The following is a 27,435-nucleotide window of genomic DNA, read 5'->3' on the forward strand; positions in this document are numbered from 1 at the left end:
CCATTCCCATTTGAGTGTGACCATCCCCAATAGAGATTACCAACACCAAACACCCACAGCATTTTGCATCAATGAGCCTCTTACATAGCAACATCTGGGTCCAATCTTCTCTGAATTGCAGCTGCAGCCTAAGTTATAAGTGAAACAAAACTGATGTCAGTTACACAGGACAAAGCCAATTGAAGTTGGCAGAAACAAACTGGATGCAACTTCAGTGCCATTTTCCTCACCTCAAAGTTGCCGATCTTGTATTGGTAAGCCATTTCTTCTTTGAGCTGAACTTGCTCTTTCATAGCTTGTGCCTGCAGGAAAGAGAGAATATAATTCAGAAAGATTCTAAGAAGTCTGACAAGGCTGGAAGAGTGACAAAGAAGGATAGAAAGTACTTACCATCCCACTCTGCATAGAGCGCTTCAGAGTTTCCACTTGTTCATCCTTCTGTCTTTCACGCTCTCGTTGCAGTTCTTGTCTGGAAGGATAAAAAAAAATTTGATCAGAACCCCAATTCTTGATATAACACATGTCCATGAAGGTGTTTGCAATTGAACAATTATTAAGAGTGATGAAATCATATCCCATCTAGTTGATGTCCATGATTCTACTTAGAAAGTATGTCAGATGGAATCAAACAGAAGACAATATAAATCCAGTAGGGCCCCACAAAATTTCTCGATTGCGGTTCACCATTAGGGAAGACACATATAGGTCAATAATGAATATTAGCATTCTCTAATAAAAGGGAACCCGCTTACAGGGACAGCAAAATGGATACCAACAACCGTCCTCACAACTAACAACTATATTGCTAACCAACGTTCACACCACTCCAGATTTTCAGCAAGAGAAAATGCAGGATTGAAGTCAGTTAATGCATGGACACTGCTCACATTTAATTTGCTTGACACTTAAATTCAGTCTTAAGAGAATTTGAAGAAGAGATTCAATGGGGAAAAAAGAAAAGCACATCCCAGTGCACGAGGTTCCCACTACTGCAGGGTCTGGGAGGGGCAAATGTACGCAGCCTTACCAGGAGAGGCTGTTTCCAAGTTTCAAACCCGCAACCAACAGGTTGCAAAATATTCAATGAAAGAAGGAAATTTCCCTCACACAGGAACAGAACATGGGCATAATGTTCTGATCAATGACTATTTTCTCATTGCTTCTTCTGTTCTAGATTTATAGAACAAAAACCATTCCAAAGGCCAAACTTTCTAAATATTTTCTCCCTAAATCAGCACCCACTCTCCCATCCCCACAAAAACAAAAATCTGTTTCGCATCTTTTTTTGAGTTGTTTCTCCTCAAAGGTAGGAACTTGATAAATTAGCTACCCAGTTTCCACCTAAACTAAGATAAGATAACAAAACATCATACATTTTACTTGTCAACCCTTACATTTCGTACTGGATTTCTACCCAAAGAGGAAAGAAAAAAAAGGGGGGGAGGGGGGAAACATACTGAAACGGCAATTTTCTGCAGGAATCTTGTACCAAATATCACATTAGCAAGAACTTACCGACGCTGTTCTTCATCATTGAACACTATACGCTCAGTCTCCACGCCCTTTTTAAATCCTTTCTTCATTTCTTTCTCCATTTTACGCCTGTGATAGGCATCTAAATCATAATACCTGCAACCATAATGTTTTTTGCATTTTAAAGTAGCATAAATTAATTATTATCATATGTCCAAATCTGCATGCATTATGTCCTTACCGGCATGTGTGTAGTAGGGTGCAAATTGGGCAGCTCGGGCCAAGTTAAGGACGAAGGACTAAGACAAGCCAATCCAACTGTTGTTGTGTGTTGATATACATTGTTGTGACCCTTAATGGCTCGAGCTTTTGGGATAAGCAATTGTAACATAGTATCAGAGCTGGGAGGTCGGATGTTTGATCCCTGGTAAGTGTGAGAGTTTATGCTATGTTGTTGTGTCCTCTTGGTGCCACATGATGGTGTCACATGCAGAGCTGTGTGTGTGTAGGCTAGGTTTGCATGCGCAGGGGGTTGTTGATATACATTGTTGTAGCCCTTAATAGTTCAAGCTTTTGAGATAACTGGTTGTAACATGGTATCAGAGCCGGGAATTTGGGTGTTCGATCCCTGGTAAGTGAGAGGGGTGTTTGTGCTATGTGGTGTGCCCCCTTGGTGCCCCGTGATGGTGTCACGTGCAATGCCGTGGTGTTTGGGGGGAGGGGGGGGGGGCTGCACATGCGAAGGGGGGTGTTGTGTGTTGATATACATTGTTGTGGCCCTCACTTAAAAGCTCAAGCTTTTAGGACAAGTGGTTGTAACACAAAATGAACAGCCAACCTCTAACCTGACCCAACACAAGAATCCAAGCAATCTGCTCAACCAAGTGCAGTCTGAGTCTAGTGTTCCCAAATCTAACCTCATCCGCATTGAATTAGCTTGGCTTGGGTCAGGTTAGAGCTGTTAAACTTAGAAAAACTTTATTAATAAGGTAAAAACATAGAAAAAGTAAGGTCCTAAGAAATTCTATCTTCTCACTTGGGGAGTTCAAAATCACAAAATCATATGCTTTACAAACTTGCATATGATATACATTACGTCCTATACGTCACCTGGTTGAGCTTGGCTAAAGCCTAAACTCAAAGCCCAAACTGAGCTTCAGCTTAGTTGGGCTTTAACAGCATGTGGTCAATTGAAGGACAGAAGGACTGAGCCTTGTCCCAACTAAATGGGTTGGCTAAATGAATCCTGTTTTTCCCTTCAACTCTAAAGTCATCTGTGTAACAACAAAAAGTATCCGAGTAACCTAAATCCTGGCACTATCACGAATAGAGTAAATACCTACAAGAATTATGGTTAATGTGCTTAAATAGCAGAAACACTTGTTCAAAAAGAAGTGAGAATATGGTAGAACCATCCCACCAGGAAGAACCCAAAGGATAATACATAACAGACTTATGGACAAAGGAGTGTGATGTATTTTCTGCTACAGTAATGAGTACAATAACCATGTCAACTAGAATTAATGAACCAGTATATGAACGCTAATGGAGTGAAGCCTTACTTCTTTGAAGGAAAGGTAGCTGTATTGTGGTCCTCCATGAATCTGTAGGAAGTAAAAGTTTTAGCTTAGACACTAGAATATTACATTGTCTAACAAAATCAAAATGTGGCACCTACCATGCATCATATTTATTTCTATTTTGTCCATCCTTCATTAGAAGTTGTTCATCATAATAAGAACGTCAGTGTGGTGACTTACTGTTTAAACATTTGCTTCTCTTCCCAATTAGGCAAAGTTTCCAGGTTTACCTGCAGTTCAAACTTCAATGTCTTATGAAGGATGCAAGCAATCTCCAATACATTAGGATTATGTGGAAATTTGTTAACTGAAATTAGCAGAATCTCATCAAAATATTTTACCGAAACAATCAAAGACATCAGACATAAATGGAATATTTTAGCAGAAAAAATAAAAACACAATGTGTCGTTTGGTTACATTTTAGCCATTCTCCACAGTAAACACAGCAAAAAAGATCATGACCATTTAATTACATTGAGAAAAGATGAATTTCCCAATTTGCATAATTGTTCAGGCCACAAGGCTGTTGTTAAGCAGCCAAACCAGAAACCGGGAGATGCATGCATATGGAGGTGAAGTTGACAATGGCAGTATCCATGTTCCTTAGCCATATGATCCTATATCATAGGAATGATCTTCAATTGCACTATCAACCCTCCACATGCAAGAAAATCCCCACCATGAAAGGAAAAACAGCCTTGCTACAACCAGAAAAAAATTTCCTTAACAAACGCATGCAGTCATGATGCAATTGCAGTGTAGGATGATCGTACCTGTTTTACCTCTGCTAACCATGCTGTAAACTCTGGTCGTTTGTTCCTCCAAGAAAACGTAGATTTATCAGAGGAGAAAACAGGTAAAGGGGCAACAAAATTAACAAGGAACCCAGTACACAGAGTATTAGCAACGTCAAGTCATAAACAACAGTGTGAAACAATTGCAACGATTAGCTACTCTATTTGCACTCATAGGAACATGTGATCAGAAACACGACCATAGGATCAAATAACATACCAGCATTTGCCACTACAGCTACTATAACAGGGGCATACTCAAGTTCTAGACTACGAAGAGTACCCAACAAAAAGTTCTAGATCAGGAAAGGAGAGGTAACAGAAGATCCAATCTTCCACCTCCCAGCTCCTAGGTCAGCAAAGCATTATCTCCTACATCTTCAAAATAATAAATATGCTTCTACATGTAGAGTCTGGAAACAGCTTCTTTGCGAAAGGGGTAAGGTTGCGTACATTATGACCCTTCCCAGACCCGCAGTGGCAGGAGCTGCATGCACTGGGTATGCCCTTTTTATGCTTCTATATGTAGAGCCAGTTTGAACCACCACAAATCAAACTTTTATCCCAACAGGATCTGAAACTGCTATATCAGTGTGGTTGTGTGCGCATGTGAATACCCAACATCATTCAATAAAGCCAAATCCCAAAAAAATAAAGCAAGCAGAAGGGCTAGTAGGGCATGGCAAAGTACAACAGAGCGTTAGAAAGGGCCCTATAGCTGCCCTGACACAACGTCGGTTGGCAACGTAGACAGTGGGAATATCCGATCCCAGGGAACCATCACAAGGACGGCTGTACTCGTTTAGGAGGGGGGGGAGGGGAACGTCAACAACTGTGAAGTGGAGCCTCGACAACTGGGAGCGGAGCCTAAGACTAGCGGAGGGTTACTTGAATTGAAGCCTAGTGATCAACATGGCTGCGTGTTTATGTTTTTGAACTGAATACGACCAAAAATGTGGCTACTTCAACCAAAAAAAGGGCAGCCCCCTATTTCAAACGAAAGAAGTACCTCACCTCAGTTTATAGGATTTTTTTTTTTTTTTTTTTGGGGGGGGGGGGGGAGGGGGGAGGAGGGAGGGGAGGGGAGGGCGGCTAGGCATGAGGGCAGTTCGATCTTGTGTTGTATTCTTTGAAGTGAGTAGGTCTGTTTATTGTTGATCAGTTCACCTCTGCTCTATTGAAAGGCATCCATTCCTAAGGCGGTTTTGTTAACGAATGTGTCTCGGGCCAGATTGATGGCTAACCTAGCCCTTACAGAGGCCTTGCCATAGTTGGGTGCTCAACCCCCTGAAAGAACTAGTGAAGCAATCAGTATCCCTTCCTCTGTTCTCCCCTTACCGATGGGGAATTGATACAGAAATGTTGATTGCAATGTCTATGGGTTGAGCTTTGCTCTGCATAGGAAGGCTAGCAACTCCAATGTTCCATTGATTATCCTGTATCTTGTTTACCACAGTCCTAAGAATGAGGAAACGAAGGCATGAGGGAATACCTTAAGCCTACTTCCTCACCAAGACAAGCAACAACTCCCCTAGCACCCTATCTATCACTTCTCTATCTTTCTCTTGTTGGTTGGTAGTCAGAGGACTCTTAGTACCTGTGTACCCAAAAGGGGACACTGGTTAAAAACAATCATTCAATTTTGTTTCTTGCACTCCCTTAACAGCGGGAAAGGAGTCTATCTATCCGCCTAGCTTTGGTAGATTTCTCCCAACGCAATCATTTGCCAAAATACTACGAATAAAGCCTAAGTACTTGTGAGTAAATGGAAACATGACCCTCTATAGAGTGGACTGCAGAACAGGACCTTCCAAGAGAGCATACATGCACCAAAAAGGAGAAAAAATTTAAGGAAAGGCCTGCTCACGTGGTGTGATAGACAATGTTCAAGCCAAAATTTCGCAAAATATTTCAGTTCCGTAAAATGTCGAACGAAACTCCATACGAAATGTAAAAAGTGCAAGGATTCGGTTGAAATAGTGCTGTTTCAGCAAATTTTGACAATATGTGTGATTTTGGTATCGTTTTGATCCAAATGATACAAACCTTTAATATAAAATAGTTTTGAATGAAGCGGGTTGAAATTTCAACCTATTTCGTCGGTTTCTCTGGTTTCGACTCTTGTGGAAACTGGATTTTTTATCAAATCACTGCCATGCAAGCGTGGAACAAGTTGTTGGCAGTAGTGGAACGTATCAAAAGTGACAATTTGCTGCATTTGTCGAAGCTATGTGCAAGATTCAAAGTTGTGTGGAATAGGCCATATTAGAGAATGAATACAGCAGCGTACAACATATACTACCAACCAAGGTTCGAGAACTCGCGAGATCTCGCCGAGTTTCTCGGTTTTGGGCAATACCGAGTCGAGTTACTAGTCGGTTCCTAAAAGTGCAATTTCTCGGCCGAGATCTCGGTGATATCTCGAAGCTTAAAATCAAGATATTTTCAATACAAAAAAACCAATATCTCGCCGAGATCTCGGCGATATCTCGGTTGGGCCAAAAGTGCTATTTACTTGTATTCAGCCCAATTTTCACCCAAAAACCCATTTCCAACATAAGAGAGAGCAGGAACAGAACTCGATAGGCTCTAAACCAAGGGGAAAAACACCTCTCCTTCAAATTTCTTCTTCTTTCTTTCGATTGTTGGATGGAATGCACTGTTTGGAGTTAGATTGAAGTGCCAAAGTGAAGATTCAAGTGCCAATTTGGAGCATCATCACCTATTTGCAAGATTTCAAAGGTGTTTTCTATTTCTTCCCCAAATCTATTTTTTCCAAAGATTTCAAAGATTTCAAAGGTGTTTTCTATGGTCAGCATGGGCCGTCAGCAGCTGAGTATGACAGTCAAAGCTCTGCGTCAAGTGTTGGGTACACATTCCTAGTCCCAAACCAGCCATAAATGCCTCAAACTCAATATGACAGTAGCAGTGGATCTTACACCTCATACCAACAGCCTCCCATGTACCCTAAGATAGGGAAATTGGTATATGTTGATCAGAAGACTTGTATGAAAACTGTGTCACACTATTTGCAACATTATAGCAATTCCATGACATGGGAATTCTATGTGGATCGATATGGGGATGAATTTCTTGTTCAATCTCATCTTCTGTAACAAATTAAGTGAACATTGATGTAATGCACATTTTATTTCAATGTTTTGATTGATGTGTACTAATTAGAATGTTTTGATTGCTAATTTGCTATGTTTTACTAAATTATATGTAGATTAGGTTGTTTTAGTACGACTCGTCGCCTACCAACCTATGGTCCGAAGTGAAACTCATATTTGGACTTGTTTTTTGGCAAATCTGGGCATGCCATTGTGTTTAAATGGCTTGAAATATGCTGGATACCAAGTTTCAGACCCAAAATATGTGTACAACCCACCGAGTTGGGGGTCCGAGTCCAAAAAATAAAAACTGCAGCAACTAACCGAGATCTCGGCCAGATCTCGGCTCGACTCGGTTTTTGGCCTGGTCGAGATGCCACCGAGACCCGAGTTCTCGAACCTTGCTACCAACCTAGGGTCTGAAGAAAAACTACCATTTTGGGCATGTGTTTTTTTTTCAATCTAAGAGTTCCACTATATTTAGAGCGCCTAAAGTATGGTTTCATTGAAGTTTCAGGACCTAATTTGGCCATTTGGATCTCGAAACCTGGTAATCGAAATTTCCTGGTTTCGCGAAATATTTTGATTTCGAGATTGGTTGAAACCGAAACGTGGAACCTTGGTGAGATCTATCACAACTGTAAAGCCAAATGAGAACAGCGCTCTTCTTTGTAACTTTATTTATTTGTAGCTTATATAATTTTAACTGAAGCTGAATCCAGCAAAAGTAACGTCAGGTCATGATTGATATGCTCAGATAAAAAAATCTGGGTTTGTTTTACAGATTGGATCATTTTATAAGTTGACATTGAGGTCATATAGGTCCATACTCAACCATCCAACTTGGAGCTTCAGGAAGCGCAAAACACAAGAACCATAAACATCAGTTTGGGGGGAGGGGGAAATCTTTTATGCTATTTTTGAGCAATTTCATTAGATAGAACAAGGCATAATTGCAACAGCCATGAAAATGCTAATTAACAGTATTTAAGGTGTTAGGTATAGAGGGTAGAGCAATATACCTGAAATGAGCTCATTTGCGCCCCCTCCCCCCAACCCAAAAAAAATACACGCACACACACAAGAAAAAAGATGCAACTACTCACCTAAATGAATGATAGTGAAACTTGAGAGATCAATTGCACTCATGAAACAAATCAGTAGATTCAACAATTTAAGCTGTGTTCAAGAAGTATAAAACTTACTTCACTGCAATTGACAACATTAGCTGCAAGAAAGAAGTGGCACATGATTTTATGAGGTAATTAAATTTGCGATGGTCTCTCCTCCCAACAAGCACCCTCTGTCGTGTTCTCCCAGGCCTATCCCTTTGAGCCTAGGGATTACACCCTTCCTTAAAGGGCAGGTCAAATCTTTTTTAGTCCCTCGATCCCTTATTGCTCCCCCCTGAGGTGGGCCCTCCTGTGGTCCCTACTCCCCCTTTGGCCATTCTCTCTCAGGCCCAGCCCATCACCCACTTACCCTTGGTTGATCCTGCTGGTCTTAATTGGCCAGTCCCTTCTACCCATTTGGCCCATTGCTCTAACCCTTCCGTCCCAGCTAACCCCCGTTTGGACCTAAACTCCAACATTGGGTTGACCCCTCTGCGTCCCAGGTTATTACCCCCCTTCGAGTTTTTCACCCCACCGTCACCCTATCTCCCCTCCTTTTCCTAAGAATCGTCCCTACATTTACTATTCCTTGCCCTGCTCAGAGAGGACTTTGCCTCTAAGCTCAAATATCAGAGGTCATGCCCTCTATCACGAGCCAATGGATCCTGGATAGTTTCCTTCGCAATGGATGGCTTTGGATGCTTTTAGTTCAGGCTTTTTCCCTCTTTTAGTGCGCTGTTTTTTGTCGGGGCTCTTCCCCTTTTTTGTTAGTCCTTGCTCTGTTTAGGCAGGGCTTTGTTTTTGGCTCGTGCTTGTATTTCCCTCCCCCTTTCTTTCCTTTTGGTTAATGAATTTTTTATTCATCCAAAAAAAAAAAAAAAAATTGTGATGCATGCAAGAGAACAAGGAGTTGGTCTAGTAACAAAGATTACTAATATTAAGTGGGTGAGCCTTGATGCAATGGTTAAGTTGTGCTATTGCAACCATCACCGGGTTTGAAACATGGAAACAGCCTCTCCATGAAGTGGGGGTAAGGCTGCACACATTTTTTCTCCCAGATCGTGCAGTAGCAGGAGCTTCGTGCACTGGAAGACCACTCAAGAGAATGGAGTTCCAAGACATATTTTGATTTCATACGAATAATATGTCCCAAGTTCTTCTCTGAAGCCTATAGAAAGATGATCTGCGTAACATATAATGGGAAAGGAAGCAAAGTAGTTTCTTCTTTGGAAAGAGATTCTGTTAAAATCAGTGCTGAAAGGACAATGACAAGTGATGAATCTTCACATCTTGCAATCCAATTAAGTAAAGATCAAGATGCTCCAGAGATCAATATTGCAACAAAACCTAGAGATTATGACAGAAGAAATGTCCACATCAGAAGGTGTAAGGTTGGTTCCCAAAGAAGAGCTTGCAAGCTAATGGTCAAGCTGGAGGGGTGCATTCGGAATGTTGTGTGTTTAGCGTATTCCTTTAAATCTCAAAGGAAAGTTTTATAGGACAGTTATACGACCAGAAATGATGTATGGAGTAGAATGTTGGAGAATAAATAAAGAAACAACATATAAACAATTTTAGTGTAGCTGAAATGAGGATGTTGACATTTATAAGTGGTAAAATTAGAAAATATAAAACAAGGAATGAATAAACTAGAGATAATTTAGGAGTAGGTCCGATACATGATAAGTTGCGAGAAAGTCGTTTCAGGTGGCACGCACAAATGCAATGGAGACCATTGAATGCTCCAGTGTAGAGGGGTGATTTGATTCAGATTGAAGGAACAAATGAGCTAGGGGTATAACAAAATGACTCTAGGAGAAGTGGCGAGGAAAGACATGCATAGCTTAGGACTAGTAACAAGTTCAGCTTTGAATAGAGCTGATTCGAGAAAAAGGATCCTTGTAGCTGACCTCATTTAGTTGGGATAAGGCTGAGTTGAGTTGAGTGAAACGAGGTTGACTGATTCAGCTCTACAGCCGAATGTATGTTAGACTAAAATGTTACTAACAATAGAAGATGACATCGGATCCTGAATAAAAAGACACCTAGAACTCGTTCAGTCACACCATTCTAGATGGCTTTTTGTTAAAATTCTGAGCTCAACATTTTTCTCTGTGTAATGCCAATAATAAATAATTTCGGCTCCGTCTGGTTGCAAGTAGAGGGAGGGAAAGGGAAGTGAAATCAGTTTTGAAAAGAAAAAAGAAAGGTTTCGTAATCATTGTTGTGTAACCTACCTAAAGCTCTTACCATATTTGGTAATTATACTTTTCAAATCAAAGAGATTTGATTGCAAAGTCAAGTCAAATTTTATTACCATATTTGGAATGCTTTGGAGTTGATTACAAAATCATGTGAGGTAATGATTACAAAACCTTCCACTTTGGTGTTGGTTTGATTTCACTTCCCATCGCCTTAGTTCCTGATGAGAAGCTGCTTAGAAGCTACGGCTGATGAGAAGCTGTTTAGAAGCTGCTTAGAAGTTGGTGATGAGAAGCTGCTCAGAAGCTGCGGCTGGAATGGCTTGACGAAGACAGCTGACTGGTCTTGAATGGGCTCAACTCTTCTTCTTCCTATGGTACTTCTGCCCAAACATTGGGTTGTCTTCTATATCAGTTCCCTTGCAACCAGATGGAACAGTCATGATTATTTTAGCTTGCATTAGGATTTGAATAAATCAAAGTACCACCCAATAGCCCGGTTGGGTGACAAGTGGGCAAGGGTTCCTGCACCATGGACGAGTGCGGGTAAAGAAGCCAGTCCCAAAGCGTTATGATAGATTAACATCTTGGGACATAAGAACTTCAACGGGAAAGAGTTTAGAATTATTAGATATAATGAGAAGAAGAAGAATTACACAGCTTGTATACAAGAGACTAGATGGAAGGGTAAAAAAAACTAAGGAATTAGATAACTGTAAACTTTAACATACTAGGGGATACAAATAATAGAAGTGGTGTGGGAATAGTAGTATGTAAAGATTTAAAAAAACAATGTGGATATTAAAAGAATTGGTGATAGGATAATATCCATCAAACTTGTGTTAGAAAAAGAGGTAGTCAATATAATTAGTGCCCACGCACCCCAAATAGGGTTGGATGAAAATATTAAGAAACAATTTCGGAAACACATGGATAGATTAGTTTAGGGAATTAGTCAAGGAGAAAAGATTATTATAGGGGGAGATCTAAATGGACATGTTGGCAGAGATATTAGAGGTTATGAAAGAGTACACGAAGGATATAGTTTTGGAGAGAGGAATGAGGGGACTTCAGTTTTACAATTTGATACTGCTTATGATTTATCAATAATAAACACATGCTTTGAAAAGAGAGGACATTTAGGGGTTGTATGGCAACGTTTCTGTTTAAAAATAGTATTTCTATGTCTGAAATGCTTTTTCCTGTTTCTGTTATTTTGGAATGCTTCTGAGCCTATATATGTTGTATGGTAAACCACTAAAAAAAAAATACTTCTAGTGTAAAAAAAAACAGAAACATGTATGTGATGCACTTTAACAGAAATGTTTATCACAAAAATAATAGTCAATGTCCATGTGTGGCAGGAACTTGCTTTGATGAATCAAAGTGTGGCAGAATTGTAAGGAGGCAGTTTCCTTTACCCACCTTATAGAGTTTGTATCACACAAAAAGTAAATACATGGTTGTCAAGCAACCTACTACTAATTTGCATCAAAATTTAAGGGCATTAATTTGAAATTATCAAGTATGAGAACCTGATCTGCCCTCATAATCCTGAAGATCGAGACCCCTGTTTGCCCGGATTGTCGAGTTCATCGCATTCTATCGACACTAATTACTATTGTAGCTCAAGTAGTGAAACAATTTCATTCCAAGTGACAATCAAAGGCAGACATGGCTATTGATTATTAAAAAAAAAAAACAAAACAGAACATAAGGATATACCAAGGCAGAAAAATACAAGAGAATTGAGGAAGAACAACTAAAACGAGCTTCAGAGATGTACATGTGAAAATCTCTTCTTAGCACTTACGACTACTTTGTTTCCAAGCAGAAGAGGCATCATGTACTCCATACAATTAAAGCACCCTTCTAGCAAAAGAGAAAAAAACCCAAATAATTAAAAAAAAAGATTGCTTCTCATCCTCCATTTTTTTAAAATTTCCTTACTCTTCTACTATTCTAGAATAGGAACTGCAGAGAAAGGGACAACAGAACAGATCTACTATCCGTGATGGGTTTTAGGGTTTTTTCTCACACAAGAACCAGACGAAGAAGAAGAAAAAGTGTTGGATAAGAGGATGGGAGAAGCACTTCTTCTCAGGCCGAACAAAAGCAATCGCTTGAAGCTCCTCTTCTCAGGCCGCCGCTGAAGAGCAAGGGGGAAGGAGGAGAGTGAATGGTTCACAACCCTAAAAGTGAAGTGAGGAGGTGAGAGGTCTTTCACTCGTTTTTATCGAACAAGATTTTGTTAAAAACTTGATTCTATTTTTTAAAAACTTCAAAATGATGCTCTTTTTTTTGCCTTCAAAAGTGATTATTTTGGCCAGTTCATTCCAAAAAATCAGAAAATCAAACCGGTGAACACATACATATTTTGGCATGTTTCTATTCCAAGAAAGTAAAAATACAAGAAAAACGTTTTTTTTATAACGTTACCATACAACCCCTTAATAACCTTCAAAAGTGGGCAAAATAGTAGACAAATAGATTTCTTTCTAGCTAAAAAGACTAATAGGTTATTATGTAAAGATTGTAAGGTTATACTAGGGGAGAGCTTAACCATGAAACATAGATTAGTGGCCATAGATATCTGTTTTAAAAGGTTGAATTATAAGAAATGTGAGATTATTTTCCCTAGGATAAGATGGTGGAGCTTAAAAAGAGAAAATTGAAAACATTTACTGATAAATTAGTAAAACTGGGAAGGGGGGATTTTGATGGAGACATTAATATGATGTCAAATGAGATGACTACTTATATTAAAAATGTTGCTAAAGAAGTTCTAGGCGAGTCTAAAGGAAAAAAACATTCATCTAGGGAAACTTGGTGGTGGGATGATGAAATTATAGCAGCCATTAAAGCTAAGATATCTAGTTTTAAAGCTGGGCAAAGGACTAAGGATGGATTTATAAAGGTGTAAATTTGCTAGAAATGAAGCTAAGAAAGTAGTATGAAATGCAAGGACAAATATGAGAATCTTTATAACAATTTGAGCACAAAGGAAGCAGAAAAAGAATTCTATAAAGTACTTAAAATGAGGGAAAGCAAGAGTAGAGATTTCAACCATATTCGATGCATTAAAAGTGAAAATGATAAAATATTAATAACTGATGAGGATATTAAAAAGAGATGAAAAAACAATTTCTACAACTTATTACATGAAAACAATATAAGAAATAGTGTTTTAGAAGGTTGATATAACCATTAAGAAATTACAAGTCTTAGATACATACGAAAAATTAGGCTGACTAAAGGAAATAGGTCAAGGTGGTATTCCAATAGAAGTGTGGAAGAGCTTAGGAATCTGTGGAATAACTTGGCTAACTACGTTTTTTAATAAGTTTATGAGTACAAGAAAATTTTCAGATGAATGAACGAGAAGCATTGTGGTTTCGAATTATAAAAATAAAAGTGATATACAAAGTTGTAATAATTATAGAGGAATAAAACTTATGAGTCAAATACTATGAAATTATGGGAGAGAGTAACTGAAACCCCCTTGAGACGAGAAACTAATATTACGGATAACCAATTTGGTTTTATGCCAGGAAAATTAAATAAAAAAGCTATTTACTTGCTTAGGAGATTAATGGAAAGATTTAGAGAACATAAGAAGGAGCTCCATATGGTCTTTATTGACTTAGAAAAAGCTTAAGATAGTCCCTAAAGAGATAATTTGACATGTATTAGAGAAAAATATTGACACTGTTAAAGATATGTATAATGGTGTGGTGACTAGAGTAAGCACTGTAGAGGGGCTAGAGAGACGGGTTAGTGAATTCCCAGTTACAATTGGATTACATCAAGGATCAGCTTTAAGTCCATTTTTGTTCGTGCTAATCACAAATGAGTGGACTATAGACATTCAAGATCAGATCCCTTAAGTGTATGCTTTTCATAGTTGTCATGGCGTCTAGGTGACCCAAGGCGTTGGAGAGGGTAAAAATCAAGGTGACACCAAAAAGGCGACCAAGGCGCCTGGACGCCTAGGGGTCGCCATGACGCCTTGACAACTATGATGCTTTTTGCTGATGATATGCTTTGGTGGATGAAACAAAAGCAAGGATAAATGCCACGTTGGAATTATGAAGAACAACATTGAAATTAAAAGGTTTTAAGATAAACAGAGAAAAATAGAGTACATGGTATGTAACTTTAATAACAATAGGACTGAATATGAGGTGGTGAAAATTGATGATAGAGAGTTACCACTTACTGAAAATTCTAGGTACCTAGGTTTAATCATAAAAAAAAGAGGAATAGAGGATGGTGTTGCACAAATAATTAAAATAGGATGGATGAAGTGGAGGGGTGCATCCGGTGTGGAATGGATTGACATATCTACTGAAGGGGCTTTGGGAGGCCATCTTAAGACATATTTAGATTAATTTGGCTGGTTGGTTTTAATTGTTGATCGACATACTCCTTTAAAACTAGAAGGAAAAATTTATAGGACAGTTACACGACTAACAATGATGTATGATGCTGAATGTTGGGAAGTGAAGAAACACCATGTACATAAACTTAATGTAACCGAATAAGGATGTTGAGATAGATGAGTAGTAAAACTATAAAGGATACAATAGGGAATGAACAAATTAGAGTTAATTTAGAAGTAGCTCTGATACATGATAAGTTGCAAGAAAGTCATTTGAGGTGGCATGGAAATGTGCAACAGAGGCCTTTGAATGCTCCAGTACGGATGGATGATTTGATTCGGATTTGATGCGTTAAAAGAGCCATGGTAAAGCCTAAAATGACTTTGGGAGAAGTGGTTGGTAAAGACAAGTATAGCTTAGGACTAGTAACAAGTATGGCTTTGAATAGGGCTGATTGGAGGAAAAGGATCCATGTAGCTGACTCCATTTCGTTGGGATAAGGTTGAGTTGAGTTGAAACTTTCACCCTATAATCACCACATTTGGAAAGGGCTGGAATGCAACTCTGGAATTGGTCCCAATTTCTAAGTCTGACTTGGCAGCAATCTCAATTAAATCTGATCTGCTCACTCACCAATCATCCAGACCAACTTCCTTTGCAATCCTGCGGGAGGTCATGCCTCCTAATTAGAGCTTAGTCTAAATGTCCAGTATCACAAATTCAATGTGCAGGAGTCCAAAATGAAGGGGCACAAATTCAAGCAAATTATTATTATTTTGAGGCACTTGGGCCCCAAAAAAGCATTTAAGCACAAGAACTAACATCAGAATAACAAGGAACACTTCGAATGCATATTTATCCAGGTCCAGACAACATAACAACCAGCGTGAAAACCACAATAACGGAATGATACAACTGCAAGCAATACTTACCACATGTCGGTTTCCCTGATAATGCCGTACTTTCCCCATGAATTCGTCACCGCTCCCTTCTTCCCAGCTTCCTTTCCTTTATCTTTCTTTTTCTTCTTATGTTCATGCTTCTTCTTCACCTCGTCTTTATCTCTCTTCCTGCCCCTCCTGTCCTTCTCCTTCTCCTTCTCACGTTCCCTTCGCCGTCGTCGACGTTTCTCCTTCTCAAGCTCCCTCTCCTTTCTCTTCCTCCGCTCCCTCTGCTTCCTCCGCCGCCGCTCATCTTCACTTTCACTCTCCTCAGAGGAGTAATTAGAAGAATCAGATTTTGAATCAGTATTGGAATCTTCAGAATCTGAATAATCAGAAGAATGCGACAATGAAGACGCATCGTCCTCTCCGCGGCGCTTTCGAGATCTTTTATCGGAACTTCTCCGTCTCCGCTTGTGCTTGCTTCTGCTCACCTTTCTGTCTCGGCTACGCTCCTTCTCGTCTTCACTGCTGTCGGAATCGGAGTCGGAATCCTCATCGTCAGATACTTCTTCCTTTCTCCTTTTGGATCCCTTCCCGTGAACCCTCTTCGAAGGCGTTTCGTCCTTTCCCTTCCGTTCCTCTTCGGCTTCTTCTCTGCCATTTCTATTTGATAGATTTCCGTTTCGATCTTTCGCCATTAGAGAGGGGGGAGGGGGGGGGGGGAAAGAGAGAAGGTGCCTATTCTTGAACAAAAGAGAGAGTGTTCGACTTCGAGCTGAATGGGGGTACTGTAAATCTGTAATAGGTTGGGGACTCGCGTGGCGGCAAAAGAGATGGGGGTAGTAGGAATTTTTAGGGAAAATTACATGATTAGTTACTTTTGGGTTTTCATTTACAAAACTGTCCAACCCATGTTTGAGTCAACAAAAATAGACAAAAACAAGTTAAGGTTTACAAAACTGGACTAAATAGTGTCTCTCCCTCTTACATTTATTTTTTTAGACATTTTTACCCCAGTCATTGCTTTCTCGCCCAGGCATCCTCTATTCCGTGCAACCCTATCATTGTCCCAGCCACCACCATTCTCTGCTATCCCAAGTAACAGAGGGAAAAAAAAGAGATTTTTTCAGAGGAGAACTGCCGAGGAAGGAAGGAGAGTGACTGTTTTGTCTAGTTTTGTAAAACTAAACTTGTTTTTGTCTATTTTTGTTAATTCAAACATCAGGTGGACAGTTTTGTAAATGAAAACCCAAAAGTAGCTAATCATGTAATTTTCCCAAATTTTTATCCTCTCCTGTTACAGAACGGTGCTGTACTGCATCGTGCGGCGCTGCAGAGGCCATGTGACACAACGGGGGGCCCGTTCCACCCATTGTGTCACATGGCCTCTGCAGCGTCGCAAGATGCAGTATAGCACCGTGCTGTAACCCCGTTGTGTCACATGGCCTCTGCAGCGCCGCAGGATGCAGTATAGCGCCGTGCTGTAACAGGAGAGGATAACAATTCGGGTAGCAGAGTCATTAGACTGTAGAAACCACTACAATGGCCCATTCATTCGTTGATTTGGATTAAATCTGAAGCTTCTTTTTGTTGTTACTCTCTCTCTTTCGAGGAAAAAATCCCTCTCCAATTCCCCAAAAAATGCAGTGCGGTGCAATTCTGGGTGGAAATGTCGACACTTGGTAGCTCAGACATCCAACGATGCCGAGCTCAAAAAGAAAAGAAAAAAAAAAAACACGAAATCAATGAACTCCAATCATTAGATGTCTGAGCTGCCAGGTGTCGATCTCTCCACCCCGAATTGCACCACCCTACACCATTAGGGAATTGGAGAGGATTTAAATAAAATGATCATCCTGAGACTCATTTCTCATCTTGTGAATTGAAAATTTCCACCTTTGTTATATGCCTTTGGGTGTGCTCTCATTGGCCTGTATAGATTAATGTTAGGCTCTACGCAACTAGCAACCTTCTTTTTCCCCATTTTCTTTAAAATATAAAATCTATCATTTCACATATGTACTAAAAAAATACGCTAGATAATAATAATTTTAAAGTAACATAATTATAAGTCACTTTCAAATTATTTGAAATCCTTTTTTTACCTTTAACTTAAAAAACTTCAGGGAATAAAGAGTGGAGATGAGAGAGAGTGTAAGGACGACTATATAGTCTGAGAAAGAGTGTTGGCATAAATTACACACTAACCCATAATTTTTTCCCATTCTTTTTTACTAGAGTATATTTCTTTTCTTTTTATTATTACAAAATAAATAAATATAAAAGGCTCATGCAATTGAATAAGTTTTGCAATACTGTGATTTCATAAATCATTGCTCGAGTAATTGGTTTAAGAGTCTTAACCTTAGCCCCATTGCTCAATTTCATAGAGAAGTATTTATTTAGTTTTCACCGTGAATCCGTTTAGTTGCAAGGTTTATAAAGAGAAGTGATATTTTCAAACTTAAAAATAAACCCCCCCCCCCTTTTTTTCTTCCGAATAGGGGGTTGGGGGGAGTAAAAGGCCCCATTAAAGACAAAAACTATTCTCATTAGACAAAAAAGACGGATATAATCTTCAGAAGCTCCTCCAGAAAACAAGAAAAAAAGACTTTCAAAGTCCCAAGTCAGATAGGTGAAGGGTCATTTGAAATAGACTAAGCACAACCATGAAGAGCTCTCTACTTACATGGAAAAAAGAGGAAGACTGAAACCTCTCCAAAAGACACCTAGGCTGTGTTTTGATATGTATTTTAGGTCGATTTCGCATTCTCAAATTAAAAACAACTATTTTTATCATCCAAGAATGCGTAATCAACCAACAATGCATTCCAAGAATGCTTATCAAACACAGCCCTAATGTCTAGAGAATGGTAGACACCTCATCTGGTGGAGGCACATTTGGGTCCAATAGGCATCCGATCAAAAATTGTAAGCATTACCTCACACAATTATGTCACTCTAAATTATTCCATATTTGGGTAATACATTTCACTTTATCTTGTATTGAAAAGTACAACAAAAATTACATGCAAAAAGTATACTTATTAATATAGTAAAGAAATTTAGGTAGTCTATACAATCATGTTGGGTAATGATTACAAAAAAATTTACCAAATCCCTTCCCTTAAATTTCTCTTGTAACCAATCAGAGCCAATACAAATGAAATCAGCTCACAGGTTTTCTGAATAATTCCAATTATAGTTTTGGGACCTCTCGGAAGCCAAATCTAAATTGATATTTTTTAACAGTATTTCAATGAACTGGAACTAAATTCTCAAACTTCTTGGCATTTTAACCCTAAGAAATAGATAATGCCTTAAAGGGACTATGTACTCACCCTTCAGAGCTTCAATCCATGAAATGCAAACAAACAATTAAATCGTACAAAGTTTCTATCAAAAAAGGAAAAAGAGAGGATCATTTAACTTTGCCTTGAGCTCAGGATATTCTTTGTTTCTTCATCTTCATCAATCCCATCAGCCTCCATGCTCTTCAGAAGCCCATCCACTTCTTTTCCTTCTCTGAGATATGCCTTGAGCAAGGCATGGTACATCTCTCTGTCAATGGGGACTATAGCCTTTAACAAACCAACAAAAGTTTCGACATCTTCTACCTTGCCTTCATCACCTAGCCAACCCAATATACTTGTTATCAGCTTAGGCTTTGGTCTCCATCCTTCATTCCCCACATATGCTGACAGAGCCTTCTTCATGCACTCCGTGGCCTTCAACATCTCCTCCTTAGCAATGTATCCTGCTGCCAATATTGCCCAACTGTTTGGTTTTGGAGTTTTCTCACTCTTAACTATGTCTTCAAGCAATGCCTCAGCCTCTTCAACCAATCCTTTCTCACAGTACGCAATTAGGAGAGTGTTTGGCACTCGGAAATCATAACCATTGCCACATGACTCCCACTCCTTCAGCAAAGATTTGGCTTCTTCCATCTCCCCAAGCTTTGCCAGTGCATCTAGCATGGCCATATAATCCTTGTTAAGACACCTCTTACAAGCAGCCTTTTTAAGCTCCCAAAATTTCAGAACTTCAGTTTTATTTCCAACACTCGAATAAAGTGAGATCAGGTAGTTGTAGCCATGATCATGCTTCTTATCTAGCTTCTCTTCCAATTTCTTCAAGGCAGCTATTGCCTTGTCAGTAAGACCTGCTTTTAAGTAGTATTTGGCAACCACAGAATATGTCTTCCAGTCCATTTCAATATGGTTTTGGCTCTCCATTTCTTCTAGAAGCTTCTCCATTTCATTGACATCAGATCTCATTCCATATGAGATCATACAGGTTCTATAGCTGAAGTTGTCAGGCGAAACACCATTCTCCTTCATCTCAGCCAGTACATCAGGGACCTTCTCATACTGTCCAAGATTTGCATAGAGACACATGAGATCATTGTAAGTGAGAACAGTTGATGCATAACCCAACTCCTTCATCGTCTTAATATGGGATAAGGATTTATCCGTAAGGCATTTCCTTACATAACAATTCAGAAGAGCACCATATGTCTTCTCATTTTTGTGATTGTCACTCATCTTATTGAAATAACTTTCAGCAGCATCAGGTCCACGAACCTTGCCAATCAGATCTAATTGCACAGCATGGTCACTTGGTGAAAACCTGGAAAACCCATTCTTATACATCCATTCAGAAACCTGCATTCATAACCATTGTATGGCCAGAGAAAAAAACAGATGAGGCGATCAAAACCAACATTCTTTCACATAAAGCAGAAAATTAACATAAAGCATGGAAATGCAAAACACATAAATAGTTATCTCAAATGAGTAAATTGCATTGCACGTTCCACAAATTTTAGGAAATTGCACCCGCACTCTCACATTTCCACCAGTTGTGCCTGCAGTCCTACGGATCTCAATAGCACCAGAGACACTTAATATGGGCAAGTTTTTTATGAAAATGCCTTCAAATAAATTGGAAACAAAGAGAGACTTGTTTTCAAAGACCATTGTTTTTAACCTGGTAATATTAGCAAGTAACTCTCTCTCCCTCTCTACACTGCCTTTTGTTCCTGGATTATGGGCAACGAAGGGTCTCACGAGAATTTCACCATGATCAAATAGAACAACCACCACAGAAACATGGGAAAACAGAGCAAACTCCTGTTTCTAACTAGACCACCCCAAAAAAATACTGTATCCCCCCAATACCAGTCTTTGGCTACAAAAAAGAAAGGCCATTGTTTCTCATAGATCCCTCTCCTCCCCCGAGTTCATCTTTTCCCCTTTTTTTTCCTGATAGATCCCTCCTTTTTTTCTAAAGCTGATGGCACTGACAGGGAACATGACTGCAGCATTTAAATTGTATGCAGTATTAAGCCCATTGAGATTTCATCCTTCCAATCTGAAACATAAATTTCCAGAACGAACAAGAGAGTAAAAAATGAAGAAGACAACACACTGTCCTGCAGATAAACCCCCAAAACAGAAACCGGGAAGCCGGGGGGGGGGGGAGAAAGAGAACCAGAATAAGTGTTCCATTGAATAGCAGATCTAAGCAAGAAGAAACGAATGATGTCATTCGCTGCAGAGTTCTTGCAGGCAGCAAGTAGAAAATGGGATACAGATTGGAATTATGATAAGGACAGGGTTTCTCTACCCCCCCCCCCCAAAAAAAAATATTTTTTTTTTTGGAATAGTGAAAACAATGGGTTTTGAATGTGTCATCTCTCTATTTTCAATATATATGAAAGGAATTTTGGTTCAATATTTGCCTATGTTAGGTGCTTATGACATCATTGAGATTTTTGGGACTTCATAGAACAGTTGGGGCAAACATAGGACCGCAAGAGCATTTCCCTAGCATGTGAGGCACCTGCAATGCAATTTAGCCTAAAAAATGTAGGACATGTAGCTTGTAAATTTTGCATTTGTATGCCAGTGAAGAATTGATGTTATCTCTTTTTTCTTTTTTCTTTTAGGGTAAAAAAATCTGCCTTTATCAGCAAAGATGCTTCAATGAACAGTAACAATACCTTAAAGAAGGAATATGCCTCAACTTTGATCAAGAAAAAGAACAAAGAGCAAACTTACTCATTTAAAGAAACAATATCCAAGAACAAAAATGAGTCTGAAGCATATGAACCACTACCACTAAAGTTAGAAGTAAATTTCAGGATTGTAAGAGTATAAATGTATAAACAAATATGGTGGAATGAATACAAAACATAAGAACAGGAAATCTGTTCTATAAATACACATTTTCAGGTCAAAGATGGATCAACCTAGAAAATGCATTGTTGCAGCGACAGCAAACTATTATCTTCCACTGTAAATGGAACAAGAAAGCAGCAGGCATCAGCAATAGCAGAGGATATTCAATCATGAGAGATATCTTTGGGATACCACTAAGACCTTACAGTACATAGGCTATTCTCTTGTTCACATAAGTAATGAATACTAAAAAGCTATAGTGAACTATACTGTTATTATAATCAATGTATTCATGTACACATTAATGCTCAATATCATATTTGTATAGACATAAAAAATTGTAAGCTACAATGGAGTATCACACATTGCTTTCTCTTTATAACTTCCAGGAAATCGCGCTGAAATACTTCCATTACTTAGTTTTCCATTTGCCAGATTTTTGGTCAAATCTCACCAGTTTTTTCATCACCTATGAGTTCTTAAAGCACTTTATGGATAAATTTCATGGCCCCATTAGAATACAAATCATTTAACCAAATCCAAAAACTGGGTTGATTGATTTGCCTAATGAGTTAATTACATGTTTCTGCAAATTTATGAAACAACTCTTCAGGTAGGAATAATCCCACGACTCCATCACCACCAAAACTTTGAAATCTCTCCATTAGGGGAGAGTGAATGAAAATTAAATTCTCTATCAAAATCAACGACTCTTTCTAAATTCTCAGACCCATTCCTCCATAAAACCCAGAAATTAAATATACACAAATCCAAAATGCTCGAACTGACCAACTAGATATCTCAGAAAACAGTTTGTGAAACAGAAATGATCACATGAGAATGTACCAAATATCAACATGCCAATCCTATGGGAAAATTATAAACAGAACCAAACGAACCTCGAGAGCGTTTGAGTCTTTCCCGCGATTACGTAGAGTACGAATGATGCGTTTGAGCTCTGCCGCTTTAACCTTGTTGCCCTCTTCGACCAATTTGTCAAGCTGAGTAACAACACCTACAGTAGACTGTCCCAATGACATTAAAGACGCAAAAGTGGAGTACGATCTGAGTGCGAGTGCATTACTGGTTAAAGCTTCAGGGAATCGATGACTAGATGGAAGCGTTGAGCTCAATCGGCTCAAAATGGTGAAGCGTTTAGACAACATTGGCGATTTTCAGAGTTCCTCCAAGCACTTTTCGTTTCGTTTCTTCAAGTTCCTGCAAGCACTTGAAGCAACGAATAAAATGTAAAACCCAAAACGCTGGTTTTGGTGAGGCGGAGGGCATAGGGTTTATTAGGGTTTAAGATCATATAACTATTGGAGCCTGATTGGTAACACTCTCAAAAAGTGATTTCAGTGTTTTTTTATTCACAAGAACAGTTTGGGAGCGGAATTCTGATTGGTAGTTTTGGTCTGATTCCATGCTCGCAAGTATCAGACCGGCCCTAAATTTGCTCTAGGATAGAGGTGTCAATCGGTCGGTTTGGTCCAAGTTTGGGCCGGTTTTCCCTGTTCCGGTGTGTCTTTTAGGGAAATCAAAACCAACCCAATGAAGAATTTTAGGTTTCGGTGCGGTATGGTTTCGTGACGTTTTGATTTATGATAATGGTTTGCTAGCGGTTTGGATTTGGTTCGGTACCGGATTTTTTAAAACGGGTTCTGTTTGATTTGTGTCTATTTTCTTCTCTTTCTCTTTTCAACTACATAATTAAAATGCTTCATTAGCCCCACACTTATAAAGGAGATCAATGGAAAAAACATTGTTACAAATCAATTTCCCTGCTTTTGGTAAATATCAATTTCCCTATTTTCATAACCTCATACTCATTGATTTGTAACAATACCCCTTGCAACCATAAATTTGTTCACCAATATTGAAATCAATTCAATTATTCATAACCTTATACTCATTGATTTTTTTTTCGGTTTCTTTCGATTCGATTTTCTGTTTGTTATCAGTTGGTCCAGTGCGGTCCGGTTTTCAGTCGGTCTTGTCATACCCCAGTCCAAAACCAATCCAATAAGGATTAGTTCGGTTCAGTCCGGGTTTTTTTTCAGTCGATTTTGATCGATTTTAACGGTTCGGACTAGGTTTTGACACCCTTACTCTAGGAACATGTATTGCACAACATTTATGAAATGATTTATGACGTAGAATCATAACGAAGGAAGCAAATGAACTCGTTGCCCGCGTGACATATTTGCCATTGGATGAGAAGGTTGTGGTTGAATTAGCCACGTGTCAAATCTATGGTTCCATTTAGTGGTGTAAAAAAAACCAACCTGCTCGAGCCCGCCTTGAGCCCGAACAGGGCCGACTGGGCTTGGGGTTAACACAGGGTCAGGCTAGGTTTGCCATTTCCCTAGCGGGGCTGCCGAGCCTAGGTTGAGGCCTCGAGCTGAGTTCAGCTCTGTATATATTATATATTACTAACTCTTATTGGGCCCTCTTAAGATAATATCCTTACCCAATTATAATATTATATCACAAGGCCCATATATTATATATTACAATGCCCAGTTCATCTATTAAACAATTATAATATTATATTACAAGGCCCAGCCCATCTATTATTCAAGGTGAAAATTACGGTTGGCCTGGCCCTATCAGGGTCAATCAGGGCTGGTCTGGGCTTGACTAAACCCTGGCAAGGTCGGGCTGCGTTGGGCTGACCTTAAGAGCCCTAGGATTGGGTTAGGGTTTAGGGTAAACCTGGCCCAGCCCAGCCCGTTGACACCCCTAGTTCATCTCCTAATGCTCTACCATGTTAGGACTTTCATCGTTCTATTATATCTCCATTTGGAATAAGTGAATTTGGTCTGAAAATCTTTAAACTAATATGTGATGATGTGGATATGTGTTAAACATATTTTATCAAATAAATTGAAAATATTAAACTTTTCTCAACGCTTAACCCTTGAATAGGAGAACTTGAAACACGAATAGAATCACCAACATTGATTGGGGCTGAGTCATGCCACCAGGCGCCAGTCATTCTTTTTAAAATCGTACTCACTTACCCTCTATAGTGCATACAGAATTTTGCGAGTCAACCTCCAAAATGAATAGACACTTAGGCCTTCTAGTAGTTTTGCACTCATTTAGTGGGCCACGTCGAAACACACTCACACTCTACTTAATCAAGCAATTGAATGGAACAAAGGGAACTCTCAAAAAATGTAGGCAAAAGGCAAAACCACAGAGAGAGACAGAGAGAGAGTAAATATAACACTCAGAATCATAATCCAAAGTGTCCACGAAGTCTTCTATTTGTAGAAGATCTGTCCAAAGTATCCATTATCAGTGTCCAAAGCATTCTAGGCAGCACACAGTGAAAGATCACCGACGTCGATAACGCATCGGACGACGCTCATCCAACGTCGGAAAAAATTGCGTTTAACGTTGGACAAAATGTAGTGCAACTCAATAATGTTCCTTTCAAACCTTGACTTTGAACACACTTTGGTCGATGTCTAACAGCAAACCAACGACATTGGGAGAAACGAATCCGATGTTAGGAAATACGTACTTGATGTTGACAAAAGGAAAAGTAGATACAAGCTGGTCTAGAAAAAAAAGGGCAAACTACTACACACATACTAAGGCCTCACTTCGCCTTGGCACGCACGTGTGTGCAAAACAAACCCCAAACCCCCTGGAGTCAAGAGAGCATAATGAGTCTTTCTTTGAAGGATCCATACCCTTGTAGTTCTCATTATATAATATATATCATCACACTCTACTCTCTTTCCATAAGCAATGTGGGGGACTAAACAATTGCCGCTACTCTCTTTCCATAAGCAATGTGGGGGATATTACAAAAAAGCAATATCGGGGGATTCAGATCCTCTCCAGTGCGCCAATGCACCCAATGTGCATTGGACGGTTGGGCGTTATCATTGGATTTATGCCATCCACCCAGTCGTTCGGTGCGCGTTGGGCCCACTAGCACGCTAGAGGATCTGAATCCATATCAGGGAGGTCAATAATTCAAACCTTGTGAGAGACAAAAACAAGGAAAACTATTTTGAAACTTGGTTTTCTTTTTGTAAAATCATTTAATACAACAATTCCCCCCTCCCCACAAAATTAAAAATTACCGGCTAAACAAAACAAAGTGAGTGAGCACAGAAGAATACTAGGAAATTTCACTGTAAATATCTTTTGGACTTGATTCTATATTTGGTCTAATAAGCTACGCTACAAAGTACGGGTAAAGTTATATTTTTCAACCTCTCTTCATCGGTGTAACTGACTAACTTGTCATCCACATCCTACCATCCAATCTTATGAGTGTCCCTTTTGAATGTGTGGACATTTTTAACTGGCATTGTCCCCTTCTTAGAATCATGAACATTTAGAGAATTCATCTCTAAAATTTTCATTGGAAGCGACCATACTTCCTATGCCACTTAGGTTAGTCTATAGTATGCACCACATATAACACCCCCCCCCACATTTGTAAGCTATGATTGATTAAGATATTATAATTCATCCTCTTTTCATTGTGGTACGTACTACTTTCCCATTTAACCAAAATAGTAGTGCTACACAAGTCATTCGGTAACTTCGTTTTTACCCTTATAATTTAATTCCAAGGATCTCATTTCACATAGATAAAGTATCTATCACATGACTTTATGTCATAAGCCTCAAACTCATTCCCTTAGATGTTTCATGTATAATCTTGGTGGATTGAGCCTTTATAAACATGTCAGCCTAATTAATTTCTGACCTTACAAAATCGATTGTTATCGTTCCTTCTGTAATATACTGCCTCACCAATTTGTGCCTTAAGCGTATATACCTCATAAAACACGTTTTCATTTTTTTGTCATTTTTTATGCAGTGTTGCTTGTCGTTCGCATTGACTCGCTTATCTGCCCATATCCCTCTCTCCCAAACTTTGATCGACCTGATTCTTTCTTCGACGTAAAAATGATTCAAAGGGCTACATTTCTCATGATATCACCTTCAACTCAAGGCCAATGTTCGGATCCCGAAATCAAACTACAAACTGATGCATCTACTGAAAAGGATTTCTAAAATGATGACTCCCAACTCAAATTGAACATGAATTACTCCATGAGTGCGTTTGCTGTGTTTACAACAATGAGCAACAGCATAATCAAGCCACATTGCTCAACAAGACTTTGGAGGACATTATGGTGTATGAATTAGAATTGATATTGGATGATATTAGAGAACATGCATTGGAACTTACAATAGGTTGTGTAAAATTTATGGATCAATTTTGGATGTTAAGTTGTTCGAACATTAGAAGCAGATATTCAAGTACAAATTCACCAATTTATATAGAAAGAGCCGTTTTTTTTATTCCTTTTTTTTTTTTTGAAATATACATGTTTAAAACTCATACTGTCTATTTTCCATTTTTTACCGTTCTCTGTTTTTTTGCTCCTCCGTTTGCAATTTTGTATCGTTTAAAACCCGTACTGTACGTTTTCGTTTTTGTTTTTTGTTGCCGATCCCATTTGTACTAACTATACTCACGATGCCATAGTACCATTTCCCTATGATGTCGTTCTTTGTACCTCCACTGGTGCGCTGTGTAGGTTCCTCCTCACTTCGCGTTGTGGGGGAACCTCTCCGTCATCTTAACAAAGCAAAGTGAAAATGTACAAATATTTGAATAATTTTAAATTATTGAAGGGAGATTGTTTTCTGTTCTGGAGTATGGCATATGCTG

General features: G+C 39.1%; 2 protein-coding genes across 4 annotated transcripts; both read right to left on the bottom strand.

Annotated features, from left to right (window-relative positions):
• On the bottom strand, nucleotides 1-24,944 carry LOC122640719 (vicilin-like seed storage protein At2g18540). Of its 3 annotated transcripts, none has more exons than XM_043833962.1 (9): nucleotides 24,927-24,944; nucleotides 15,589-16,238; nucleotides 3,828-3,873; nucleotides 3,234-3,295; nucleotides 3,036-3,077; nucleotides 1,516-1,629; nucleotides 391-469; nucleotides 231-302; nucleotides 1-128 (listed from the first exon to the last, which is right to left on the bottom strand). In XM_043833962.1, exons 2-9 carry the CDS (start codon nucleotides 16,236-16,238, stop codon nucleotides 81-83), a joined length of 1,113 nt encoding a protein of 370 aa, XP_043689897.1. In that variant the 5' UTR covers nucleotides 24,927-24,944; the 3' UTR covers nucleotides 1-80. The 3 variants fall into 3 exon arrangements, with proteins under 3 accessions (XP_043689897.1, XP_043689898.1, XP_043689896.1); XM_043833963.1 differs by having other exon boundaries at nucleotides 3,234-3,283; nucleotides 15,589-16,245; nucleotides 24,926-24,944; XM_043833961.1 differs by having other exon boundaries at nucleotides 15,589-16,247; nucleotides 24,926-24,940.
• On the bottom strand, nucleotides 18,845-22,922 carry LOC122640718 (pentatricopeptide repeat-containing protein At4g21705, mitochondrial). Its single transcript, XM_043833960.1, has 2 exons — nucleotides 22,622-22,922; nucleotides 18,845-20,204 (listed from the first exon to the last, which is right to left on the bottom strand). Exons 1-2 carry the CDS (start codon nucleotides 22,886-22,888, stop codon nucleotides 18,966-18,968), a joined length of 1,506 nt encoding a protein of 501 aa, XP_043689895.1. The 5' UTR covers nucleotides 22,889-22,922; the 3' UTR covers nucleotides 18,845-18,965.
• Nucleotides 24,945-27,435: the final 2,491 nt, after the last annotated feature.

Source organism: Telopea speciosissima, chromosome 9 (assembly GCF_018873765.1).
Source record: "Telopea speciosissima isolate NSW1024214 ecotype Mountain lineage chromosome 9, Tspe_v1, whole genome shotgun sequence".
NCBI lineage: Eukaryota > Viridiplantae > Streptophyta > Magnoliopsida > Proteales > Proteaceae > Telopea > Telopea speciosissima.